The sequence below is a fragment of the Sylvia atricapilla genome, chromosome 21, assembly GCF_009819655.1.
Source record: "Sylvia atricapilla isolate bSylAtr1 chromosome 21, bSylAtr1.pri, whole genome shotgun sequence".
Lineage (NCBI taxonomy): Eukaryota > Metazoa > Chordata > Aves > Passeriformes > Sylviidae > Sylvia > Sylvia atricapilla.
The window spans coordinates 2,073,657-2,097,823 of NC_089160.1; the positions used below are offsets into that span (position 1 = coordinate 2,073,657).

The following is a 24,167-nucleotide window of genomic DNA, read 5'->3' on the forward strand; positions in this document are numbered from 1 at the left end:
ACAAGCAGGGCCCAAAGCACACATAAAGTTCCCAATTTTAGTCCACTACCCAAACAGATAATGAGAAAAATCATTTTTACTTAGATGAACCTCCAGCCTCACTTATAATCTCATTTAACACTATCCCCTGAAAATACATTCTTTTGAATATCTTGGGGACTACAGCTGCCTTAAACTGCAGCCCTCCATATTAATATTTAGCCTTTACAGGCAGGTATTTTGGGCTCCTCTCTACAATGACATTGAGAGGCTGGAGTGTGTCCAGAGATGGGAGCAGAGCTGGGGAAGGGTCTGGAACATATATCCTATGAGACGCAGCTGAGGGAACTGTGGTGGGGGACTCAGCCTGGAGGAAAGCAGGCTCAGGTGGGCTCTGCACAACTCCCTGACAAGAGAGGGCAGCCAGGTGGGACTCAGGCTCTGCTCCAGGGAACAAGGGACAGGATGAGAGGAAATGATCTCAATCTGTTCCACAGAAGGTTCAGGTTGGATGACAAGAAGGATTCCTTCACTAAAGAGTCATGCATTAGAACACGCTGCCCAGGGCAGTGGTGGAGTCACCATCCCTGGAAGTGTTCCAAAGAGGAGTGGATGTGGCCCTTGGTGGTGTGGTTTACTGGGCATGGTGGGATTTACTCAAACACTGGATTTCATCTTGGAGATCCTCTCCCACCTTTAACGATTCTGCGCTAAATAACCTAAAAGCAAACCCGAGCGCTAAACTCTGCACAAAACTTTGAGGCAGCAGAAAGGGACACACAGAAACTGGCAGCCAACCTGAGAGCTTGAGTCCTCTCTCCCCGACCTGGGTGTTGTAGCCATTGGGCATCCTGAGGATGGCATCGTGGATCCCTGCCAGCCTGGCCACCGCGTACACCTGCTCGGCCGTGGCCGCCGTGTTCCCGTACAGCAGGTTGTAGTAGATGGTGTTGTGGAAGAGAACAGCATCCTGCAGTCGTGGGGAAGCACATTTCAAATAGGAAACTGTGAATGACAGCTTCAAAACTGTCCCCAGCCCGTGGGGGGAAAAAAAAAATCAACACAGAAGGGCTTCTATTTTTCTTTACGAAGCCTGAAGGTAAAAGTGTTTGGGGAAATTTCTTTTCCCAAAAAAGGGATTAATGTGTTTTGTGTCCTAAATATGTATGTCATGCATACTTTCAGCATTTTGCTAACTCATTACGGGTGGTAATAAACTATAAAGCTAAATCACTTAAAGCTGGAGGCACTTTCTCATGGGGAGGTTTAAACACATTTCAGAAATTGGATCTATATGATGATGCATATAAAACCATAATATTTCCTGGGGGGAAAAAAGTCTAGTTACTTTGAAAGTCACCATGCAACACCACTGCATTAGGACTGGCCTTCACTGAACCAGTGCCAGAATTACTGTCACAATAGACCAGAATTACTGTTACAATGCACCATCTAGGGAGAAGGAAACATGGAATACCTGAGGCACAACTCCTATTGCCTTTCTCAGACTTTCCAAACTGACATCTTGGATATTCTGTCCAGCAACATAAATATTTCCTTTCTGAGGTTCATAGAAACGAAATAATAACCTCACAATGGTGCTTTTCCTGGAATTGAAAAGAATTGAAGTTAATGTTACATCCTGGTTTGCCATTTACAATCTCCAATCGGAAGTGATGTACAGACAACATTAATAAAAAGCAAACACAAGCAGCACAACATTTAAGAAACTAAATTCTGCATTGATTGGCATATTTAGTCCATTTACCCACCCTGACCCACTACCTCCTACAATGGCCACTTTCTTTCCTGCAGGGACTTCAAAGGACACTCCAGCAAGGACTTTCTGCCCTTCCAGGTATTCAAAATGCACATTGTCAAAGGCAATGGAAGCAGTCTGGGGGGTGATCTGCAGGGGTGGAGCCAGCTCTTTGTCCTATGAAAAGAAGAGATCCACTTTATCTGCTGCCCTGGAATTATCTCCAACACTTGAACAAGCTCAACAGTCCCTTTCCCACCTCAGAAAAAGGCAAACAGACACTCCAGCTCAGATATGTGGAAAATAACCATAATTTGCTACACAAGTGGCATTGGTTTGCTCCTCCTTTTCCCCAAAGGAGGTAAAAATTCCTGCTGCAAACACTCTGCCTCATATCTTCTTTTGCAATATATTCTGCATCATTAATTACCAATAAAAAAGTAAGCACGAGGCATGCATACTTAAATTAAAAAAAAAATCTCGATATAAACACAGCTTCCATTAAGCAATTTTTGCTTCTCTGCAAGAAAAAAAATAATCAACTGCTATTGCAGTAACTGCACATAAAGAGGAGGCAGAACAGCAACCTCACACACAACAGCTCTTTCATGAATAGAAATTAAACCTGGAAGATCAGAACGTGGTGAAATGATGGCATTGCCACAAAGAGCCCTGTTAAATGCCAAGATACTTTAGGTAAATAAGCTCCTACTTACTTTAATTTTGGTATCTACACTGAGAAGTGTAAACAAGGTATTCATATCTATCAGTGCTTGTCTGGTCTCTCTGTACACTGTTCCCAGGAAGTTGAGGGGCAGAGAAAGCTGGAACAGCAATCCATTCACCATTACCAGATCTCCAACAGAAAGGCTGCCTTAAGACAAAAGGGGTGTGAGAGAATAAGGAGACTTGAAGGGTTTTCCTTTTAGGATGCACCAAAAGAATCAAGTCAATCAAATATAATTTCTTTTATCCCATTTCTAAACCCAGATGTTTAAACAGCACACAAAACCCCAGAACCCATTCCCAGATTTTATAGAGAGGTGCCTGAAACGAATGGCAATGTTTGTGTGGATTTCACTTTTAAAAAGATATAATAGCACTGGCAAATAGGGCCAGCAGCATATACAATAACAGACTGTAAAATCCACAGAGAGGCCTAAGGAAGTTAAAGGGGGAGGAAATAATATATGGAAGCACAAATCAGGAAAGACAATCTTAAGTACAATTACAGAGAAATCCAAATGACAGAATTTGTCATGATCAAGAGAGAGCTTTCATACTGTATGTACCACAGAGCTGCTAAAACACACTGAGAACCTCTGGGCAGCTCGGTATCAAACAGGCTGATCAAGGGAAAACTCAGGATGTCACAGCAGCTAAAGGTAAGTGGCAGGTCAGTTCAGCTGAAACAGGCCCAGAAAGATGATTTAAAGCCACATTTCTACCATCATGCTTCATGCTATTCTAAATCTTCCTAAGAACAGCCATAAACTGCACCTACTGACTGATCTGTGCAGAGTAACCCTTCCCTGCCCTGGCAGCTTTAAAAAGGGCAAAGCAGATGCAAGAAAGAGCACATGGTATTAAGGTCTGCCCTTCAAACACTTCTGGATGTTAACAGTCTTTAAAGCATCATTATTTTTACTCTAAAAGCACCTTGCTTTAGCAGAGCTATCCCAATTCTGTATTTGAAGCTTGCACTGTGTCTTCCTAATCAAGCAGGCTTTACTTTATGTAGTAAATTAGATAAGTATAGAACAGATGGAAGCAGTTCTTTTAATAATGTGCCCTTATTAACAGAAGGAAGGTGAATTATTGGTAACAAAACTACAGGAGACAAAGCACAGGGGTTTAGATACAGAGTCTTGCCAACATGGGAAAAGAGAAGGGCAAAAAAGAAAGGATCTTTGTAGGATGTCCACAGAAATATTTTTATCTATAGAAGTGCCTTTCAAAAACCTTCAAGAAAAACTTCCCGAAGTAACATTTTCTTGGCATCTTCTTTAACTGCTAAACTTTTATAAGGTTTTCGATAAAATCATAGTATGATTGAAAGAGTCATTGAGAGAGAGATATAATGGCATTAATAATACTCCAAGAAGCAGAAATATAGACAAAACTTAAGCAAAAAAACTGTGAACCAAAACCTCTGGAAATGAACTCTCATGTCAATCCTCACTTAATTCAAACTAACACCTCTGCTATGGATGAACTGAGGTAAAGGAGATTCATTTTAGGCTTACAGACAGGTGAGTTACCTGCAACAATGCCCTGGCTGGCGAGCACCATGATGGCTGTTAAACCCACACTAAATATAGCACTCTGGCCAAAGTTGAGGAGAGCTAAAGTAGAGGTAGTCTTCAGGGAGGCATTTTCATAGGTCTTCAGGAACTCATCATACCGTTGGGCTTCGTATTTTTCATTATTGAAGTACTACAATATAAACAAAAGTGGTAAATGTGACAGTGACAAACATGTTGGACTGTTTCAGTGGCTGTAAAATCTGATATGAACAGACTGAGTGCACTCACACCTACTGTCTCTTCTTCTGGGGGGGAAGAACCTTTCCCCAATATCCAACCTAAACCTCCTCTTCAAGACTAAGTTTACACTTCACTTAGAAATTGATGGTCAAGGTGATTCAGCCATGAAAGAAACTTCTCATTCTTTATTAACAAAGAGATTTTTTTCCAGCCCCCGCTAACAACCTTCCTGCTACTCTGTCAATGCCATGCACTACTCTTCAAATGAATAATGCTTAAAAATAAGCTATTGCTCCAAATATGCAGCCCTTTAAAGATGAATCATGACTCACTTCCCTAAGGCTGACAGAAGCAAGACAAAGAGGCTGGTAGTAAAGACTGGCCTTACCTTCACAGTCTCATAATTCAGGAGCGAGTCAATGGCAGCGTTACCGGCATCATTGTCAGCTTTGTTCATTTCTATCCGAAACTTAGTCCTGGGAAAGGAAGGTTTGATCCAGTCACTGATGCCTCAGATTTTAGCTTTCATATTTTTCAAATCCTCTACTGCATTAGTGTGTAACTCTAAACTCCATACAGAGTGATAGTTAACTATCTTCACATTTTGGTCAGACACAACAATTCCTCTAGGCTTGAAATCCAAGGACACCTCACTGCCTCAGGCCCCAAAAAGTGTCATCAAAAGTGAACTGAGGGGAGCAAACTGGGGGAATGTGACTTCATTGTAATTGGAGGATTAACCCTTGATATGTAAATGGACCAAACCTATAACTGGCTGAAAAACTTGTGACCATCATCAGTCTTGGGTGTAGCCTCGGAGGAGTCTGACTGCCCAAGGCCAACCTACTGAAGACCTTTAATAAATGCCCACTTTAAGATAATAAAGTGAGCATTTATTAAAGGCCTTCAAAGGCATTATCACGGGTTGAGGCTGAGGCACCAGAGCAGCCTGAGGACTGTGAGGGCAGGACCTGCCTTACCTCCACTGTGTGACTCCTATCGTGAACGCTGCGTAGGCTCCCAGTGTCCCCAGAGTGACCAAAGCAAACTCGGCACCACATTTGTAATACTGCAAGATTTCAAATCAAATTTATCAAAAAAAAAAAATAAGAATCATCGTCATCAAAATTTGTCTGTTGTCTCCAGTTAAGCTAGCCTAATTTTAAGACAAGAAATGATGGTGCCTCCCAACACAATCCCTGCTTTGAACAGCTTAAGGCTAAATAAAAGCTTAAACTCAAAAGGAAAGCAGCAAGAAGGATTTAGATGAAAAGATTGGAGGCAATAACCAAGAGCTAGTGTATATAATACTGCAAAGTTATTTTTCACATTATAAAACATAAATGCTGCTGATGCTTGTGCTGTTTTCACAAATAAGTATTTGTTTCCATGCTTTTTGAATGGATTTTGGAAGAAAGCTGAAGACTGTAAAAAAAGAAATAAATGGCCTTGAAAAACAACTTAGGAAGCATTTTCTGTACTTCAGGGCACATCAGGAGAGAAAAGCCCTAAGGAGGGCTGGCTGACAGCCAGCCTGGTCTGTAACTTCCACTGGTTAGAAACTGTATCCTCACATCAACAGGCATTTCACTGTTCCATTCAAACTTGATTAAGTGCTTCTAAAAAGGCAAATAACCAGAACAAGATTCTTGTTTTTAATTTAGTCTGAGATACATAATCAAGATTTAGACTTTTGCACCCAAAGAATACCCTAAGATCTCGACTTCAAAGACAGAACATGTGATTTATTTTATACAAGTTTAAATTTCAGGGCATTAAGCTTAAAACCTGTCAGGAGAGGCTTATTTTCCAAAAGCTAATTTTCACTTTTAAGTTCTGGGTAAGTCCAGATCAGTGCTCAGGAAAGAGCCAATAATCACTCCCTCCTCTATCCTGAATACACTAAACCACACCATTTTTATTCTGTTTTCTCACTATTCACCTGAGTATATTTGATACTTGTGTGCACAGTTTCCGTTTCTAGTTTCATTTTTCCAACAATTCTGAAGAAAAACATTAAAAACCATCCACATAAATACAACTGGCTGAAGAGAGGCCTTAAATGTAAAAATAATTTCAAATAAGCTTATTTAAAGTAACTGAAATTTGAAAACTATGGATTGCTCTCTTTTACAGTAATTGCTACCACCTTGAAAATTCAATTATTATAATTAATACTCAGTAGACTTTGGTAAGAGCGTCATTCCTAAATGAAACAACTCCAATGATGACTAAACCACACTTACCAGAATTCCACTGACCAGAGCCACTTCAAACATTGTGGGGCCCAGGTTAAAGACTAAAGCACTGAGAACAAAGCTGATGCCCCTGGTGCCTCTGTCGATGGTTTTGGACAGTGCCCCTGTTTGCCTGCTTAGATGGAAGGCCAGATCCAGGTTGTGAAGGTGCAGGAAAACATTCTTGGCAATTCTCCTGATTGAATTTTGAGCTACTTTCCCAAATACTGCATTTCTCGCTTCATTAAATAACGCTGCCCCAGCTCTTGAGATACCATCTAAAAAGGGATGAAAAAGTTTACAAAACGAAAATAATTATATTTTCAACTTCCCTTCATGCATGAAATTACACTAGACTCATTCTTTATATATTTTCAACCATTTCAGTTCAAAGGTAATTTATACTTAATTGGCCCAAGCTTTATGCAATTTTTCATTTATAAACCATTGTGCACACATTTAAATCAGTTTCTTTTGCAGCTGGTTATAAGAAAGGGCAGGATTTATAATCAAGAATAATTTCTATGAGCATTATTTCATTTTTTAATTGGAATACCAGAAGCAAGGTCAGAGAATATTGGGAACAGACATCAACACAGAGTAACTATGAAATAGAACACTCTGAGGGCTGGAGCCCCTCTGCTCTGGGGGCTTTGGCAGAGCTGGGGGGGTTCACCTGGGGAGGAGAAGCTCCAGGGAGATCTCAGAGCCCCTTCCAAAGCCCAAAGGAGCTCCAGGAGAGCTGGAGAGGGACTGGGGACAAGGGATGGAGGGACAGGATACAGGGAATGGCTCCCAGTGCCAGAGGGCAGCAATGGATGGGAGACTGGGCAGGAATTGTTCCTTGGGAGGGTGGGCAGGGACTGGGATGGAATTCCCAGAGCAGCTGGGGCTGCCCCTGGATCCCTGAAGCGTCCAGGGCCAGGTTGGACAAGAGATAGTGGGACATGGAATTTCCTGCCCACGGATGACCTTTAAGGTCCCTCCCAGCCCAAAACACCGGGTGACTGTGTGTTCCCAGCCAGCTGGGATGCTGAGCAGTGCAATGGGCAGGAGCCCCTCCCTCCCTGCAGGCCCTGAACCCCCCTGCACCGTTTGGGAATCACTCACAGCCCACGAGGACAGCAGTTGCCAGGGTGGCCGCAGTGCTCGGGGCGTCGCCGAGGTTCAGCACGTTCCCAGACACCTGGTTGAGGTTGTCCACTGCATATTTAAACATGAAGGGAACCAATATGTTCATGGCCTGAAAGCAGGAGCACACCAATTAGACCATTTGCATTAAAATATGGAGCATGACTACTCTTCTATGAAATTGCTCTGCTGTTACACTGAGTCCTTCAGCACTTAGTGCAGGTGAGTTGGCTCTTTATTGCAAGCACAATGTCCTCCACTGTTCAATCCTTGCTCTGCTGGGACTGCAGGGTTACTTTGTCTCTCTCACTGTCTCCTTTTAAATACAGAATTCTATCCCCAAACTACACTGCAAAGGCCCTTGAAGGGAGGCTGAGCTCTCAAGACAGCATGGCAAGGAAATGAATCAAGCAGCAGTGACTGCATGGCACACAGTGCTACTAAACTGTGCCATCACTTGGAGCTGTTTGCTCTTTGTGATGCTGACACAGTATTCAGTGTGAAAAAGCTCTGTTACACAGGAAACCACTCAGCTGCACTTTGCTAACACCGAGTCACTGGGATGGATTAAACCAAAGCTTCTGGGAAGTCCAAGAAAATAAACCAACCCCTCCTTTGACTCTGTTAATACTCCTCTAAAATTTAAATAATCCTTCACATTCGCAGCATCACTCCAAACATGAACTTGGTATCAGCATTAAACTGGGGTTTGGCAAAGCAGCACAAAAGACTTTCTGTACAGTATTAATTACTGAATTAATATGACTTTTCAAACAAAAGTCACATCCACCATCTATCACCCAGTGTGTCTACAGTGGTGGCCCCTCTAGATGTGAAACCCCAAACAAATGGATATATAATCACACCAACTTCAGCAGTTTTTTATTTGCACAACTGTAGCACAAGAAAATATGGAAAATCTCACAGAAAATATAAAATTCCTAAGTCTTGTTAAGGCACCATTGTTACATTGCTCACTTACACCAACAAGAAAGACAATTTACAGACAAACTTCATAAAATTAATAGAGTTTCTTAACTGAAACTGCTCCTAACTGTTGGGATTTGAAAATATGGACACAACTTTTTTAGCAGTTGAACAAATATGCCCTACAATCTTACAATCATAGCAGATGTTTAAATACTTTACAGCAAGTTGCCTTTGCTTAAAGTTGGGTTTTTGTTTTTTTTTTTAGTATTTGGAAAAAACTTTTGGGTAGATGACAAATCATTTCACATGAGAAGAAACAAAAAACAGAAACCAGATTGATACAGATATTTCAGCTCTCTCCACCAAATGTTTTGGATACCCACTTAGATCTCAATTGTATTTAGGGACATCTGTCAGAGCTGAAAGCCCAGGGAAAAAAACTGTAAATTAACTGGATAAAACTAGATTCTGAGAGGAAACCGTGATAAAGTCACTCTTAAGTTCAGTCCAAATTCAAGGGGGAACACAGACTTCCAGAAGTTCTCAATGACTGTCCCAGTATCTAATATTGCCAGTTTTACAAATTCTGGCAAACAGTGGAAGGTACAAACTTCACCATGCAGAGTAATTGGGAGTTTTGAAGATATTTCTGCAGACTACACATTTAAAGAAAAAAAAATGTAGGGTTCCAATTTTTTTGAATCTATGCTGTTTTTTGGGTTTTTTTTTACACTGTTTTAGGCTAAAGATTTAAATGCAAATGAGGAAGGAATTAATTTTCCTCCTCTTCCCCCACACGTCCCTTATGAAATACATTATAAAAAACACCTCAAAATTCTCAACACAGCAGAATTTAGATAACTCCTGAGGAGTGATACATGAGATTTGAGGGCAACCTGAGTGAGATTAGTGCTGGTTTGTTAGAGACTGAAAGCAGCTCAAAGACCACGTCCTACTTCAAACCTTCCTCTGGAACTTGTCCAGTGCAGGCTGAGTCCTCCAGCCACAGCTCCCCTTGAAAAGATGGGAATTGTGGAGACCTCAAATCCCTCTCCCTCCCCCAGGATAACCAAACAACTCCACTTTGCCTTCAGAGACACTGAAACTCGATTTTGGGGTGGTATTTTGTTCTTAATAAAGATGAATCTACTGCCATGTGTGTTCCAGTGACAACCAACATGATAAAGTGCCAGTTTTCCTGGGAGAGACCTCTCAGGAGAAAATAAGAATATTGTCATGTAGATGGTCTTCATTTGCTGCAGATTCTCACAAATCTCTCTGCAGGGATTTTATTCCTCACTAGACTGTGCTACACTACAGGTAGTTTTGAAATAGAACTATATATATATTTAAAGTCCATTTAAAGAAAAGAAATGTATTCTTTAAACTGCTGTTCTCCACTCACAATTAATTTAACTGGTAACAGCCTACAATTTTGCAGAAATGTCTTCTTTTACATCAATATAATTCTTCCCAATAGAGTTTTAAATGAAATTTAAAGCCTGGTCTCAGGTTATAGTTGTTCTGACTCCTGGAGGGTAAAGCTTGAATAAGAACAAGGCAGCACGGTATTGCATTTCATTAGCAATCAAGACAGGCTGCTTTCCAGTAATTTAAAAAGAAAAAAGTTAATCTTACAAAGTTTATAGCAAGAGATGAGAGGCCATTATTAGAAACAGGCCTTTCCTACTCAATTTGTTAAGTCAATGAGATCATGTTCATAGTAATGGCAACAAAATTTCATCCTTCTGCATAAATTCACAGTTCTCTCCTTGTATTTGCTGGCACAGAACAAAAAGCTTTAAGCACACCTTGGTAGACCATGAAAATCTACCATGAAAAACAATTGTCTTACACAATATATCTGTACAGGCTTCCCTCCCCTGCCTAATGCCTGAAAGCTTGATAACAATTCCCATTAAAAAGACTCTTTTAATATGAATTTGTACATTTTCTATTTCTGGGTTTGAATTAATAGCTTATCCTCGCTTGAATTTATTGGAAAGCACATACAGCATCCCATGAAATCATCCCAACTCAATTGCCCACATTTAACAGCAGGTTGCCCTAGAATGAATCATGAGTAAATGAGTTTAAACATTTTTTTAATGACTGCACTGTTTTAAGCTGACAGTGCAATATCATCTTTATTCCCCCATGGGACTACACCACTTTTAAGGCAAACAGCCTTATCTTTCATTCTGCTCTTCCCAGCATTTTTTGTTTAATAAAGATGATGAATTCATGACAGCCTGAGCCCCAACAAGATAAAACTGGTCCATGGTGAACTGTTCTTTTGTCAATAATTCAGTGAGAAATGCTGGCATGGAGATGACTGAATTTATCTCTGGACCAATATAAAGATACACACCCAACAGCTCCATTGATGGAGATACAAATCTCCATCTCTTCTGGAGGCAAGACTGCTAAAGAAGCTCCAAAATGTGCTCCACATGAGGGAGGAAGCACCTTGGCTTCATGGCTTCTTCAGATTTAATGACGACCTGAACTACACTTTTTCCAGCAGGAAAAAAAACCCAAACTGATTTTAAATATTTTTCACCTGAAACTCCTCAAAAAGCTAATGATTTCTAAAGGTTTATTGCAATTATCTAACTCCATCTGAGCCCCCTGAAAGAGCTCAAACACCCAGATCACAGGAACATGCTCCACTGATCAGATAAATATCATTATCTTCGAGTGCAGGCAGAATTTGCAATTCAGCCCTTGTGTCCTGCCTCCTTAGCCAACCATTCCTGTTCTGAAACTTAGGAATTAGCAGTCAGTAGAAATGCAGAGAGTCTGAAAGAATTCTTTGGCTCATGAATAACACATGCCTGGTCTGTGACCAGGAGGCCAAAACCCATTGCAGGCTGACAGAGGTGACAAGTGATTTTGTCATATTCATGTGTTTAATGCAGCTCCTCAGAAGCCTGAGCACTTTTTTCCTTGTGCCACAGAAGAAAAAGAGAAGAAAGAGAAAAGTAAGGAAACACTTGCTATACATTCACCAGTAGAGAAGCCAAAAAAAGGGGGGGAGAACATAGAAAATCCAGATATGCAGAACCTGAGCAGGCTGAGCTACGTGTGTGAAAACACAGATAATGCCCTGTCACTCCTCTCACCTGCCTTCCTCTTGTGTCCTTCAGATGTCACACATCTAGATAGGCTATAAATATTTAAGGTAAAAATTTAAAGTGTGTCATAATAATACAACAGATCTTGCAAGGAAGAAAAGACCTCACTAGCCCTGGAGCAGACTCCATCCTGTCATAAAAAGCCATACTAACAGCTCGCTTTGAAGGCTCACAATACCACTGGCAGTTATGTGGAGACAAAAAGGAACCAAAAATCACAATAATTTGTTCAATGACAGGCAACTGGGCCCCACAAAAGGCGTCAAGACAGATTGTAACTGCAGGCTCTTCAGGACTGCACAAACTGGCTTTTGTTTTCAAAGTGTATTTTACTGAACAGGAAGATTTAAAGAGATAAATTATTCTCAAGCAGCAGGACAAGGAGAAATGAATTCCAGCTGTTTTGTGGGTAAGTAACCAAATTAAACTGGGGGTGTTTTATTTCTTATATTTTTCCCCTCACGGCTGAGAATTTCATAACCTACCTGTCCTCTGTGATTCCTTGGAGTTTTCAGAATAAAACTGAAGCCACCTTACAGCCTCTGTAGTTTAACTGGAAACCTAATGCTGTGAATTCAGAGGTATAAAACAGGAAAATCTTTTGTCAAACTCAGAAGGAGTTGTCCAAAAGGCTTACAGATGTGTTTCTTTTGGGGGAAGGTGACTTGCAGCAGCCATCATGACCATACAGTTCTCTATGCAAACCCCCTCAGAACGAGGGGCCTTCAGACAAAATCCACAATAAGGATGTAAATCCTTCAGACACAGAATTCACTTTGTTCCATAGTGAACAAAGAAATCAGGCCAGGACTGCAGTGAGGAGAAAAACATGCTGGTGTTCCTGTGCTGACACAATTATATAGCAGAAAAACTTTAACAAACAGCTTGTGTGGTCTGTGGAGTGCACTGTAATTAACCTCACAAGCAACCAGAACAAAGGGCTCCCAAATGGGGTAATGAGGAAACCACACACAATTACACATGGTCCAGGAAAGATACAGGTAAACCACTTTGTACTGCATTTTCTCCAGGACAAAGTGACCTTTTCTGTGCTCTGGAAGGGCAGCAGATATTCAGGGCTCAAAGATGTGACAGACTCACTACAGCTCTGGAATAAACTATTGCACATCTCTTGTGTCACACTGACACACATACTTAGTATGAAGCAACTCAAGAAAAGTTCTTCTCAAAAAGGACAAGTGAGCACAGCCCTTAAGATGAGGGGTAACTCCTTAATTTGCACTTATCCAACACAGCTTTGTAATGACAGAACAAAACGAAGAACAGACAGCTATATTTTCCATAGAGAGCTCACTGTGTGTTTTCCCAAAGAAATCCTTGTTTGCCCAAACAACCATTCCCACAAAACACTTCTGCTTTTAACAAGCATCTCCTAAAGCCTGGGCAAAGCTCAACAGGTTTTCTGCTTTGCTTCTGAGAGTCTGCTCTGGACATCAGGGCTTCTGTGCTGCCTTGTACAAATGTAAAGTGTAAGAGAACACTGAAGAGATCCAAATGTCCAGTTACTTCCCCAAAGAGCAGTTCAATGATTTTCTGATGGGGGAAACATCTCTCTCTCTCAACAGACATATAATAGCTCTTTTTTACACCAAATACAGAGCTATTTGAAAGAGTCAAGGTATCTTGGTCAACAATTTTGTTTTCTTAACCCCCCAGAAAGCTGCTTGAAACATTAATAAGACTTCTTAAAGGCAGGGTACAGTGCTGCCACATGCAGGATTAGAGGCTGGATTCACATTCTCCATCATATTCATGTAACAGTCCAAATCAGGTAATAGTGAAGTGGGAAGAAGAAGAGAAAAAAATGCTTCAAACATTTAAAAATTGCCTTTAGATTGTTATTAACATTACTAATAAGAATCTTTAAAAAGGAAGTGAGTTAGAAAAATTTTCATATCCACCTGGTAGATCTACATTAGAAAACCTTAAGGCATCTGCATTTTGAGCAGAGTTTCCCCCAGAGATTTAAAATGCAGAGGAAAGCACTGCTGTGTGTTTTGCCCAGGCACACAAAAAGCTCACTTGCACAGTCCAGCCATATTCTGCATGTCATCACCTGCCTTATCAGCAGCATCCTGAACTGCAGCACAACCCAAATATCTGCTGGAGACAGTACCCACGAGTACCTGAGAGATAAAACCCTCTGGAGAAAGCACTGTAGACCAGCAATTCCTCTTCAGCTCACAGAAATTTCTCTCCCAAGCACTCCTCTTTTAACACCTACAGAGCTGAAATTTGTCTCTTCTCTCTTTTCATAACATGGCAATGGTGCTGAGTGCTAATATTAGCTTTATGTTTGGTTAAAATTGCTGTACTTAAAAGCAACCCAGCTGAGCTGTATGTCTCAATGGAATTCACAAAACTTCCTCTCAGTATTTTGCAATCAAATTTTTTCTTTTCTTTTTTTAATTTAAAGCAAAAGGAAGCTAACTTTTGCTCTTCTGAACTATTGCTATAAGGTTTGCACAGAATTTGAATTATATCTTCTTTTAATCTGCAGAACACTTTTGCATGCCAAATTCTTTGAAAGAACAAATAAATATTGAAGTTGTTGCAGGTAAGAACAGAAGATCCTTTCACATAATGAAATAAAAGTAAGAGCAATTGTCCATTTCATAATCCAAAACTACATGAAAAATCATTTGAATGAAAGCAGGGTTGTTAAATACAAAAGGTTATACAGCTTCCCTCATATTAGGACACCAGAGGAGTCCCTGAAACAATTAATTCTTCTGTTATCTCATAGAGAAATATCAACAGAGTGGAGGTCAAATCCCCTTCCTATAGCACAGCAAGACCTGTGAATAGGCACCACCACAATGATCAAGTTCAGGGTTGAGAATGAGCACAGAGCCTTGAAGAAATCCTGTCTGACAGCACCACACAAGAAGAGACCAGTCTTTAACTCCCATTTCCTGTCATTTCTGAGGCAAATAATTAACCAGCAATGAAAAAATCCTGGGCTAAAATAATGTGATCAAGGGAAACAAGAATTCTGGTTGTCATCCTCACCTCCCTAAACACACCCATGGGTATTACCTGCAGATACACCCCGTTCCAAAACCCAAGTTAATATTTCTCATATACGCGCCTGTGAAAAACCCAGACATCTTAAGAGCATAAAAGCCTTTAAACACCAGAAAAGAAAATCATTCCTGCTCCAGGTGGACAGCAACTGCGAGAGAAGAGAACACAGGCCTGTTCTTACCTTGGCACTGGCCAGGAAGCCCAGGGAGATGGCCACCCTGGCCCGCAGGTCCGGCCGGTCCTTGGGCCACACGTAGGACAGCATGGCCCGGATGATCTTCCTGCCATCGATCTCCTTCAGCTGTGGGACAGGACAAACAGAGGCACTGCCTTACCAACAGACCTTGGGAAGGAGGGTAATGATAAAGAACAACGAATTTTATACATTTGGATCACTCCTGTATTTTATTTGATGGGAAGCAGACATCTGACAATGTCTGAGACTAGGACTGCCTATACGAGCACTTCGAGCTGGAAGTTTTTAGGTTTGTATCTCCATGTGAGCACTTCAAGCTGGAAGGTTTTAGGTTTGTATCTCTAGATGAGCACTTCAAGCTGGAAGTTTTTAGGTTTGTGTCTATGACATGCCTTTAAAATGCTCCATGTTCTCCAGAGGGCATGTCTGGCTGGCTGCAAATCAAACACAGAATGCCACAATTCCCCATCTTGAAACACTGGACAGAGCAAACCAGACTCTGCTTTTTTATTTCCTCAAGATTGCTGTAGAAAATTCAAGGGCTTGCTACTTCTTTTTTGGAAGATATTTTAAAATAGCTTAGAAGAGAAATGAAAAAAACCTAACAAATTAACAAAATAACTAAGGTAAGAAGGAAGCCTGAATGGTCCACAATAAATCTGAACAGTTTGGAGAACATTCCCTGATGCTGGACAATGAGGCTTCACCAGGCAGAAGATGCAGATGGCCAGGTGCTGGCTTAACTGATTCTATCAATTTTAACTGAATTCTTAAAATAGGTTATCCCCCAAATCTTAAATTTTGCTCTCAGAGAGCAATCCATTTAACAAGACACCTTGAGAGACATTACTTTTTCTGTCTGGGTTTATTTTAAGTTTTGCTTTGGGATTACTTTCCTGTTGTTAGGTTTGGTGGTTGTATTTTTTTACAGCAATGCAGGTTATTCTCCAGATGGATGGATGTCTATCACTGACACTTCTGATTATCCCACTGAACTCTCAGGCTGAATTATCTGCAGCTTAAACCACATTTCCTAATTGAGAACAAGGGGATGTGCAGCAACACAGAGCACAAGTATCAACAACCCACTTTTCTGTGTTGGCTACACTGGGGTTAACTGGAAAGACACAAGGGTTATTTATCTAAGACAGAAAGGAGGGCAGCAAGAGCAGCTAATCTCTCCCTTTCAGGCAATATTTTGTAGTGGGGAGGAGGGAGGGAAACAAACAGTTAGTGCACACCTTTCAAAGATGACTCTTATGACAGAAGTCAGTAGGAAGAGGGAGTATTATAACAAATCTTACTGTTGGAGGATAAACCAAATTAGAAAATAAATGCTCTCTTAAGGTCTGGGGTGAATAAGCAAGAAAGGAGAGGTCTGTTAAAAGGTAAAATTGCTGAGGCAACCAGGGAAGCCAATCCTATAAAGGTAAGCTTTTAAAAGCACCAGGAAATTCATCTCAGTTTTCCTCGTCACAGCTTCAAGCAAAACCAAGGCATTTTGTCACCAACTGCAAATGTATTGGAACATTACACAGGATAAGCACATTTCAAACTACTTTTAAAGAATGGATATATGGAAGATTTGTCAGTAGAGAGAGGATGCAAAAGTGCCTCTGTCGTGCCCTACCCACTTAAAAGATGGAGATATCTGCTGCAGCATATACATGAATCTTTCCATTTGAGCCAAGGACATGCATAAAAAGCAGTTCAAACACATGGAAGATATCTTTGATCACCACTTACAGGTTAAAAGGAAGTTAAAAAAAAACGGGACCACATTAACACAAAAGATACAAAAGTGCAATCAGAGCAGTTCTAATTATATGTTGCTATTGGCTAGGCAGACTTTGCACAGAAAAGCTATTAAAAGGAACAAAATATACTGGCTGCAAACAAGGAATCTATTTCCTTTTTTCATGGCTCTGAACTGTGACAGAAGTAAATCCATTTAGAAAAAAGTCAGGAGGCAGCCACTCATTTGCCAAAGGCCTTGCAAAGGAACAAGAAGAAATATCAAAGGATGCAAAATGCACACACATTACATCAAAGTTTACCATGAAATAAATGTTACTGTTGTACAGAAACATGAGTTAAAAATTGTTTAAATATGCAAGTGGCAACATTAAGAATTAAAATGAGCAATCTGTTCAATGGACTCAGGCCCTTTTTTGATTCTCTGAGGTACATAAAAAGGTTAAGAGATGAATTTATTTTGCCTCCCTTTAAATGGTGGTAATGTTTTACATTTTCTTTCAAGGTCTATTCCTACAGAAATGCAAGGAATGGAAGGAAAAATATTATAAATCAAATACAGCAGGGAGCAAAGAATGCAAGCTTTTTCCTCTTCTTGAATGTTTTTAAAACACACTATGCAATACTGAAGATTATTTGCAAAAGAATGACCACTGACCAACTTCCTGTCCCTTCTACCCATCCCATCCAGGTTTTGGACCTTTTAAAATACCTAAAGAGGGGGAAAAAAAGAAAGCCATAATTCCTCTTCACAATCTCCATGGTTATTGAGCACTGCAAGGCATTCACTGGGCTGACCCTGTCACTTGGTAGATAAAGCCTGTGCCAGGATGATGAGCTGTCAGAAGTGGGATGCAAGAAAGTGGTAGTTTGACTTGAATTTAAGCTGTCACTGCTGATGAAGAGAGAAAGAAACAGTTCTGGCTCCCTGTGTGCTCCCTCAAGGAGCTTTATCATCCCTTTTATTGTACCAGCACAAGTTTCTCCCCTTGCATGAGGTTATTCTCCCAACCACCACCAAAAAAAATCCCCAAAGGTGATAAAGACCAGTTCTGATCTCACTACTCAGCACTGCAGCCACTGCTGTAAGTCAAAGTTATTTTGGAATTTTATAAAGTGCAAGTTTCTCCAGTAGTTACATGTGAGATGAAGGTAATGTGCCCTTCACTCCGCTCATCCTTAGGATTCAGGTCTGTACCTGCAGAAGCTGCTATAAAAGGAGCAATTTAAAATGTCACTCCCAAAGTCAGAATGAACAGCCTGGTTTGTCAGAAAAAAAATCTGGAATAGGGAAAGGTGTAATAGAGCTGACAGGTATCTCACCTGCAGTTCCCCTAAAAGTATAATCCTAAGGGGGGAAAAAATGTGGTAAATGTATTTTTACACACTGAATACAAGTGCATATAGATGTGAGCTACAGGAGCTGCACTTGGAGCAGCAGAGTATTTCCTTCCCTTCAGTTTTGCTGAGAAATTCCTGGCAAACCAAACGTTGCCCTGTTTTTTTCCCCTCTTCACACATTTCACCTCTTCCACAGCTGGTCCCTGCTGCTTGCTCCTGGACAGCTGGTATTTGTTTAGTTAGACAACAGCCTTAACTGACCATGTCCTATATTAACCACGTTACAGCTGTATTTATTGGAATAAAGAAGTGAAGAGATTGATTTATACAGGAATAGCTGCAAGTAGTGGTTGAAGGGAGAATGCCAATGGAATTTTACACTGCCAGCAAATTAAAAAAAATATCATCTGGCATCAAAATTTTTTGGATAACACACTGCTAGTGAGTTTTAGCATTAAGCAACATCCAACATCCCTTAAGGCTACTTGTGTTGTAGTAAACAGAACCTTCCATTTCCTTTCTGACCAGAGAAAAGCCTGGAATTTAAATATGTGAAACAGGGAAGGAGGATCAGGTTTGAAGTCATTTTTGCCCAGGGTATCTCTGGAAAGAGCTTACCCCTGTTGCAAGGAGGGTCTTAAAATGAGTCTGAAGTTAATGTTACATGCAGAGCCACTGACTGGAGATGGCCAATTATTCTGTTTCCCCCTGTGCCTCATGCAGAAAAGATCACAGATGTTTACTAAAACAAGCTTCCAGCACCTCAGGTTATGAAATTCCCTCTTACTATAAAACACACACCTCTCCTGACTTCTGCCTGTAGCACAAACAGCTCTGGATTCAATGAAGGGACAACTCTCAGATGAAAACTTGAAAGAAAATCCTAAGCTGAACTCTTCAATTTCTTTACAACTGAGGCTGTAGGAAAGACATCCTCAGAAAAGTTAAAGCAGCAAAGCAGCCCTGAAAGACCTGGATTCTAAAACTGAAAATTCAGTTTGTCATCAATGTGGTCTTCACTAATTTCAGGGAAGATTCCCCCCCAAGTTTGAGCAAGTTATAACCATCCACACAGAATGATCCTGCAAATACACAAAGCATCAGAAATAAGTGTGCCCAGGAAATGAGAAGATGCAAGTTCTGTACACTCAAGAGCTTTGATTTGGCAATTTTAATCACACAGTTGATACTGTCCTGTTTTAACCAAAAGTTTGCCTCATTTTCTGATTGTAATCATTTGGTCTAATAAAAGATCCTGCTGCTCCTCATATACCATCATCATTACTTTAATGTGCTTCCTGAATAGAAACACAGACAAAATATGCCAGATGTATTACCATTAATTCCAAGTAAAAATACACACAGTTTAATTGCTTTCCTCCCCTCCCATTTCGAGTGTGATTTTACCAACTGATGCAATAACCCACAAGCTGATGTCTGCTATCCTGTCTGCCAAGTCACAGGGAAGTATCACTCACAAACAAGATCAACAAACCAGGGAATGACAAGAAAACACATTTTCCATCCAAAGAATCTAATCCAGGCCAACTTCAAGGGAGTGTGTAACAGTAAAATGGCGTTTTTAATAAAATAAATAAAGCCCTTCAACACCATCATCATAAACATTTGGTGATTTAAGAGCTAGCAAGTCTATACTGACAATTTAACAGTATCAACTACAATATTTATGTATCCACCAAGAGCATTTTGGACAAATTGTCGCTTGAGGTCTTCAGTTTTTTAGGTTTAGTTTTTCTGGGGGAAGCTGGTAACATTTTTTTTTATTTATTTAAAAAGCAATAATAATTGAGCAAGTTTTACCCCTTCCTTTGGATCTGTGTGAAGCCCTCCACCAGCATGGCCATGCCAACACATCCTCTTCTCTATCAGTTGCCACCTGGGCAGGATCTGCATGAAAATGAAAAGTCAATTTACAAGAACCTCAGGAAACAGGCACATAAAAGCCAGCAGAAGGAACTCCTGGCCTGTTTTGCATCCCTCATCATCAAACAGTTTAAACTTGTTTTAATAAAAGATCTCACCTCCCTATAAAAATCTTGCCTTGCCTAAGAAAACAATAATAAAAAAGGGATATAGTAATGCTAGCAGCAAAGAGCATGCTCCAAGCAGCCAAGAGGGAAAGATAACAGATCCTTAAATATTGAAAATAAACTGAAGAACACAGAAAAAAACCTTTAGGTTTGGGAGGATAACCATACTCAGGCACATTAATATGTAAAGTGGAACACATTTAAGCAATACTCTTTCCATGTGTGTAAGAGTAACTTTACTTGAGAGCAAAATAAATAGATAAATCTGCTCCACACTTGTCTTTCCTACCAGGATGGGAATGGGCACAAGTTATCCCACTCCTGATGTAATCCATGTAGAGAGGCAGTTGGGAAAAGAACCTGCTTGGTAAAAACAAATGTTCACTTCTCTTAGAATGTAGCCAAGAGTCCCTGGAGAAAATTTCTGAATTTATTTATGCATGCAGATGTACTGAAAAAATAACTACTCACTAGCACCAGGCATCTTTCCAAGTTCAAACTGCCTGCCACAGACAATGGACCTGTTAAAGCTTTTCCAAAAAGAATTTGTTTTTTGTTTAAAAGATCAGCTAGGCGTTGACAATTTCCAGGTTCAAGTTATGTAAAAGCTCATTAGTAATCTTATTTTATGCATGTTGCTTGATAGCAGACCACAGGGTTTCCCAGATCAAAATGTCACTTTTCACATTTTAAAGGAAAACATTATTAAAAAACCAATCCAAGTTGATTTTGTACTCTGAAGTCACAATGACCCTCAAAAGACTTCAGCTATTTATGTCAGTTATGAGTGGTTATTGTTTTTATAACTAAAAACAAGAAAGAAAAGCAAGACAAATACATTTCTCAGCTCCATTTAAACAAGTGTGCTACTCAGAAATGTGCAATAATTCTTCCATGAACAGGAAAAATTGCATCTTCCTTCGTGTTTACACTGGTTTTAAGGCAAGCAGACCTCATAGAAGGAAGAGTCTGACATCCTGGCACTCAATTATGAGAATATTCTACAACTTCAGCAGCATTTTGAAGGAATAAAGCCCTACATATTGAAGGAAAACTCAGAGTTTCCTACCTGGCTGCTCTTTATCTGGGTATTTGCTGTGCTTAATAAATGAATCTAAATATCACCACACACTTTTAAGAACTTACTTTTTGAAGTTAATGTGTTATCATTAGTTTGCAGAGATTCAAAAAGATTTCAGAAATGTAAGTTAAATAGCAACTTCAGAACTGTAAATAGTGAAATTAAAAGAAATGAAAGTAATAGCAGGCGAAACTGAAAGATGCTCCAAGGGCTTAAGTTTCTCATGACCTGTAAGTTGGAAGAACAATTTATACCCACCTCTGAATGCTCCAGTAATGGCCTTGAATAATTCCCTCCCAGACTGTGCCATGATCTTTGCCTGCAGATTGGTGGGATCTACAGAAAACAGGAGGAAAAAATAAAGAAAGAAAAAAGAGAGAAATGAAAACAGAGTCAGGCAGAACATGCACTTCATATTCAGAGAATATTCATCTAGTTTATGTAAACAAGCATAACATGAAAAGAAGGCAGATGGCTTTGTTTTTTAACAAGTGACCACAGAAAAAGAAAATTGGTGGGGAGCAGCTGTAAAATAAATTACATCTACACACCAGAAATGCTCAGTGACAATGAACTGAATTTCCCTTCCCTGGATCCCCACTCTCATCAGACTTTGTTTCTTCTGTACAACAAAAGACCAGTTTTCCCTTTCCTCTCGTTTTAATTTTCTCCCAGGTTGTCTTCTGAATTCTTTCAAACAGTCTTTTGTCCTGGTTTTCATTAAGAAATGTTATTTTTATGCTTATGGGTTCTGCCATTCCCAATTCCTCTCAGCTCAGCTCATGCCAGGCTTGTCTCCAGAAGGCAAATCAAAGCTCCAGCTCTTGCCTGGGAAGCTCTGGGACTGTGAGAAAGGGGAGCAGGGCTGGCAGCAAGTTTTAGGTCATCAAAACACAATATATGGAATATTCAGAGATCTTTCAAGGCACCTTAACCTGTAATACACAGCTGGCACCAACTGCTGGCACCAGCTGTACTACATGTTACATTGCAAAGCAATCCATATTTTTATATTTTAAAGGACAAAAATAGTTTAAAAGGACCATTTCTTTACAGGGACCTCTCCTGGTCAGCACTGGTGGTGCCACAGCAGCTCTGACACTCAACACTCACTGCTCAGTGAATTTACTGTTACAGCATTAACCATACACCTCACTCCACAGAACAATCACACCAAGAGCAAAAGAGCTGCTCACCAGCCCATGGGAAAAGGACAAACAGAAAAAAAACCAAAATAAAACAAACCCAAACCAAAATAAAACAAACCCAAACCAAACCCCTTCAAAAAACAACCGAAACAAACAAAAACCACAAAAAAACCCACAAAAAAACCCCAAAACAAAACAAAAAAAAGCACCACTTGATAATAAAAAAGGGTGATTTTAACCTTGACAAACAGCAGCACCATCATATATTTTATACCTTGCCCTAAACATCCTTTTCTTCTTAAGACACATATCTCAAGTAATAATTTCATGAGTCATTTCAAAGAAAATTAAAACCATTTCTCCACAAATCATCCCATGGGCCTGCTATTCCAAACATTTCTATTAGTATAATAGAAATTATATTAATATATACAGGGAAAGAATGAACACCATAATTACACATTTTGCATTTAGTAGAGCTAACTGGCCTGAGTGAACCATCCTGACATTTCCAAGAGCTGGGTTAAACAAAGGAGTTGTATTTCTAAAGCTCTTCCTTGTAGATGCACTCAAAACTTGACAGCTTTATTTTTTTTTTTTGGTGGAATCCTCAGCACAGAGGATTCCACCTAAAGCAAGACACTTTCCACAGGAATGATGACAGTGTCATAAACAGAAAATATAATGGAAAATTATGATGCTTCAGCACTATTACTGTTAATTTCTGTTTTCTAGAGTGTACCCACAGGACATCATCAAAATGTTTTACTAAAAATCTGTCTCCTTTGACCTCAAAGTTCTCAGAGTTCACTTCTGACTGAAATATGAAGCAAACAACACCACAGAAACAACTTCTACTGAAACACCAGCAGATTTGCTCTCAATTACTGCATTAGATACACAGCCTGATTTCTTGACTGAAGCTATGAACTGTCATGGGGTTAAGACAGCAATAACATTAAAGGTTTTGCACAAGATACACAGAAAAACTGGTTCTTATTTTCAGCCTTGGAATTTTTGAAATTTGAAATATTTCAGCCTTGGAATTTTTGAAATTTGAACTATTTCAGTCTTGGAATTTTTGAAATTTGAACTATTTCAGCCTTGAGCCTGGAAGACTGGTGCATTCAGTCCTCTCTCTCAAGCTTCTGCTAAAAAACAAATCTGGGCAAAGAAACAAAGAGTTAAACAAGGTGAACAATTTCCTTCTCTGGTAATTCCTCTGACCATCACAGTCCTGAGGACAAAACTGCCCAGAGGAGAGGGGCTGAAGCTTTCCCTGCCACTCTCCACACATCTGCAGCAAGGATCCTCCACTTTCCCTCACCAGGGTTCCCAAGAGCTTTAAAACTACAAAGAAAAGCCATACTTTAATCTCATCACAACACATAAAAGAAGCAGGTTTTTGCTTTAAAGAATCAGGAGCAAGTCCTGCTTATTTCAGAATTTAAGAAATAACACAGGGAGCTCAAATTCTGGCATTTCCTTACTCCTGAATGCCTGACTCTGCACCATTATGTTCTTTTAATGTATTTTTGGATATGACTCTATAAAGTCTAAAGGATGAAACAGATGTCTAGTACTGATTGCAGAGAAAAGTCACGTTGTTAAAGTGTCACGGCTGTGGGTAGTAGTTTAAATACTACAAATGCAAACAAACAACAGGGATTAAACACATTTGTGCAAGGTCAAACCCACACTTAGAAGCTTCTCTCTGGAATATGATACGTTGTGTTCCAGACATGCTGCACTCATCTCCTGGGGTTTTTTTAATTTTTTTTTTTTTTAACAGTAGCAGAAAAGATAACTGAAGGTGGGATTCAAGTTCCTCTGCAGCATTTAAGTCCCACGGTTAATCCTGTCGAGGTTACAAGGCAAGAAAAGAAAT

General features: G+C 40.0%; 1 protein-coding gene across 4 annotated transcripts in view; it reads right to left on the minus strand.

Moving 5' to 3' along the window:
* Nucleotides 1–24,167, minus strand: part of ABCB7 (ATP binding cassette subfamily B member 7) — a 38,955-nt gene that overhangs the window by 11,431 nt on the left and 3,357 nt on the right. For all 4 annotated transcript variants that reach the window (XR_010745183.1, XR_010745185.1, XR_010745184.1 and 1 more), the window contains exons 2-13: nucleotides 21,390–21,467; nucleotides 19,821–19,907; nucleotides 14,889–15,008; nucleotides 7,572–7,704; nucleotides 6,471–6,739; nucleotides 5,205–5,293; nucleotides 4,613–4,700; nucleotides 4,000–4,174; nucleotides 2,455–2,612; nucleotides 1,752–1,915; nucleotides 1,457–1,586; nucleotides 778–949 (exon numbers count right to left, since the gene is read on the minus strand). Coding sequence is in view for 1 of the 4 variants with exons in the window: in XM_066333917.1 (XP_066190014.1) it covers nucleotides 778–949; nucleotides 1,457–1,586; nucleotides 1,752–1,915; nucleotides 2,455–2,612; nucleotides 4,000–4,174; nucleotides 4,613–4,700; nucleotides 5,205–5,293; nucleotides 6,471–6,739; nucleotides 7,572–7,704; nucleotides 14,889–15,008; nucleotides 19,821–19,907; nucleotides 21,390–21,467 (1,663 nt within the window). In the remaining 3 variants the exon portion in view is untranslated. The remainder of the gene's footprint in view (nucleotides 1–777; nucleotides 950–1,456; nucleotides 1,587–1,751; nucleotides 1,916–2,454; nucleotides 2,613–3,999; nucleotides 4,175–4,612; nucleotides 4,701–5,204; nucleotides 5,294–6,470; nucleotides 6,740–7,571; nucleotides 7,705–14,888; nucleotides 15,009–19,820; nucleotides 19,908–21,389; nucleotides 21,468–24,167) is intronic.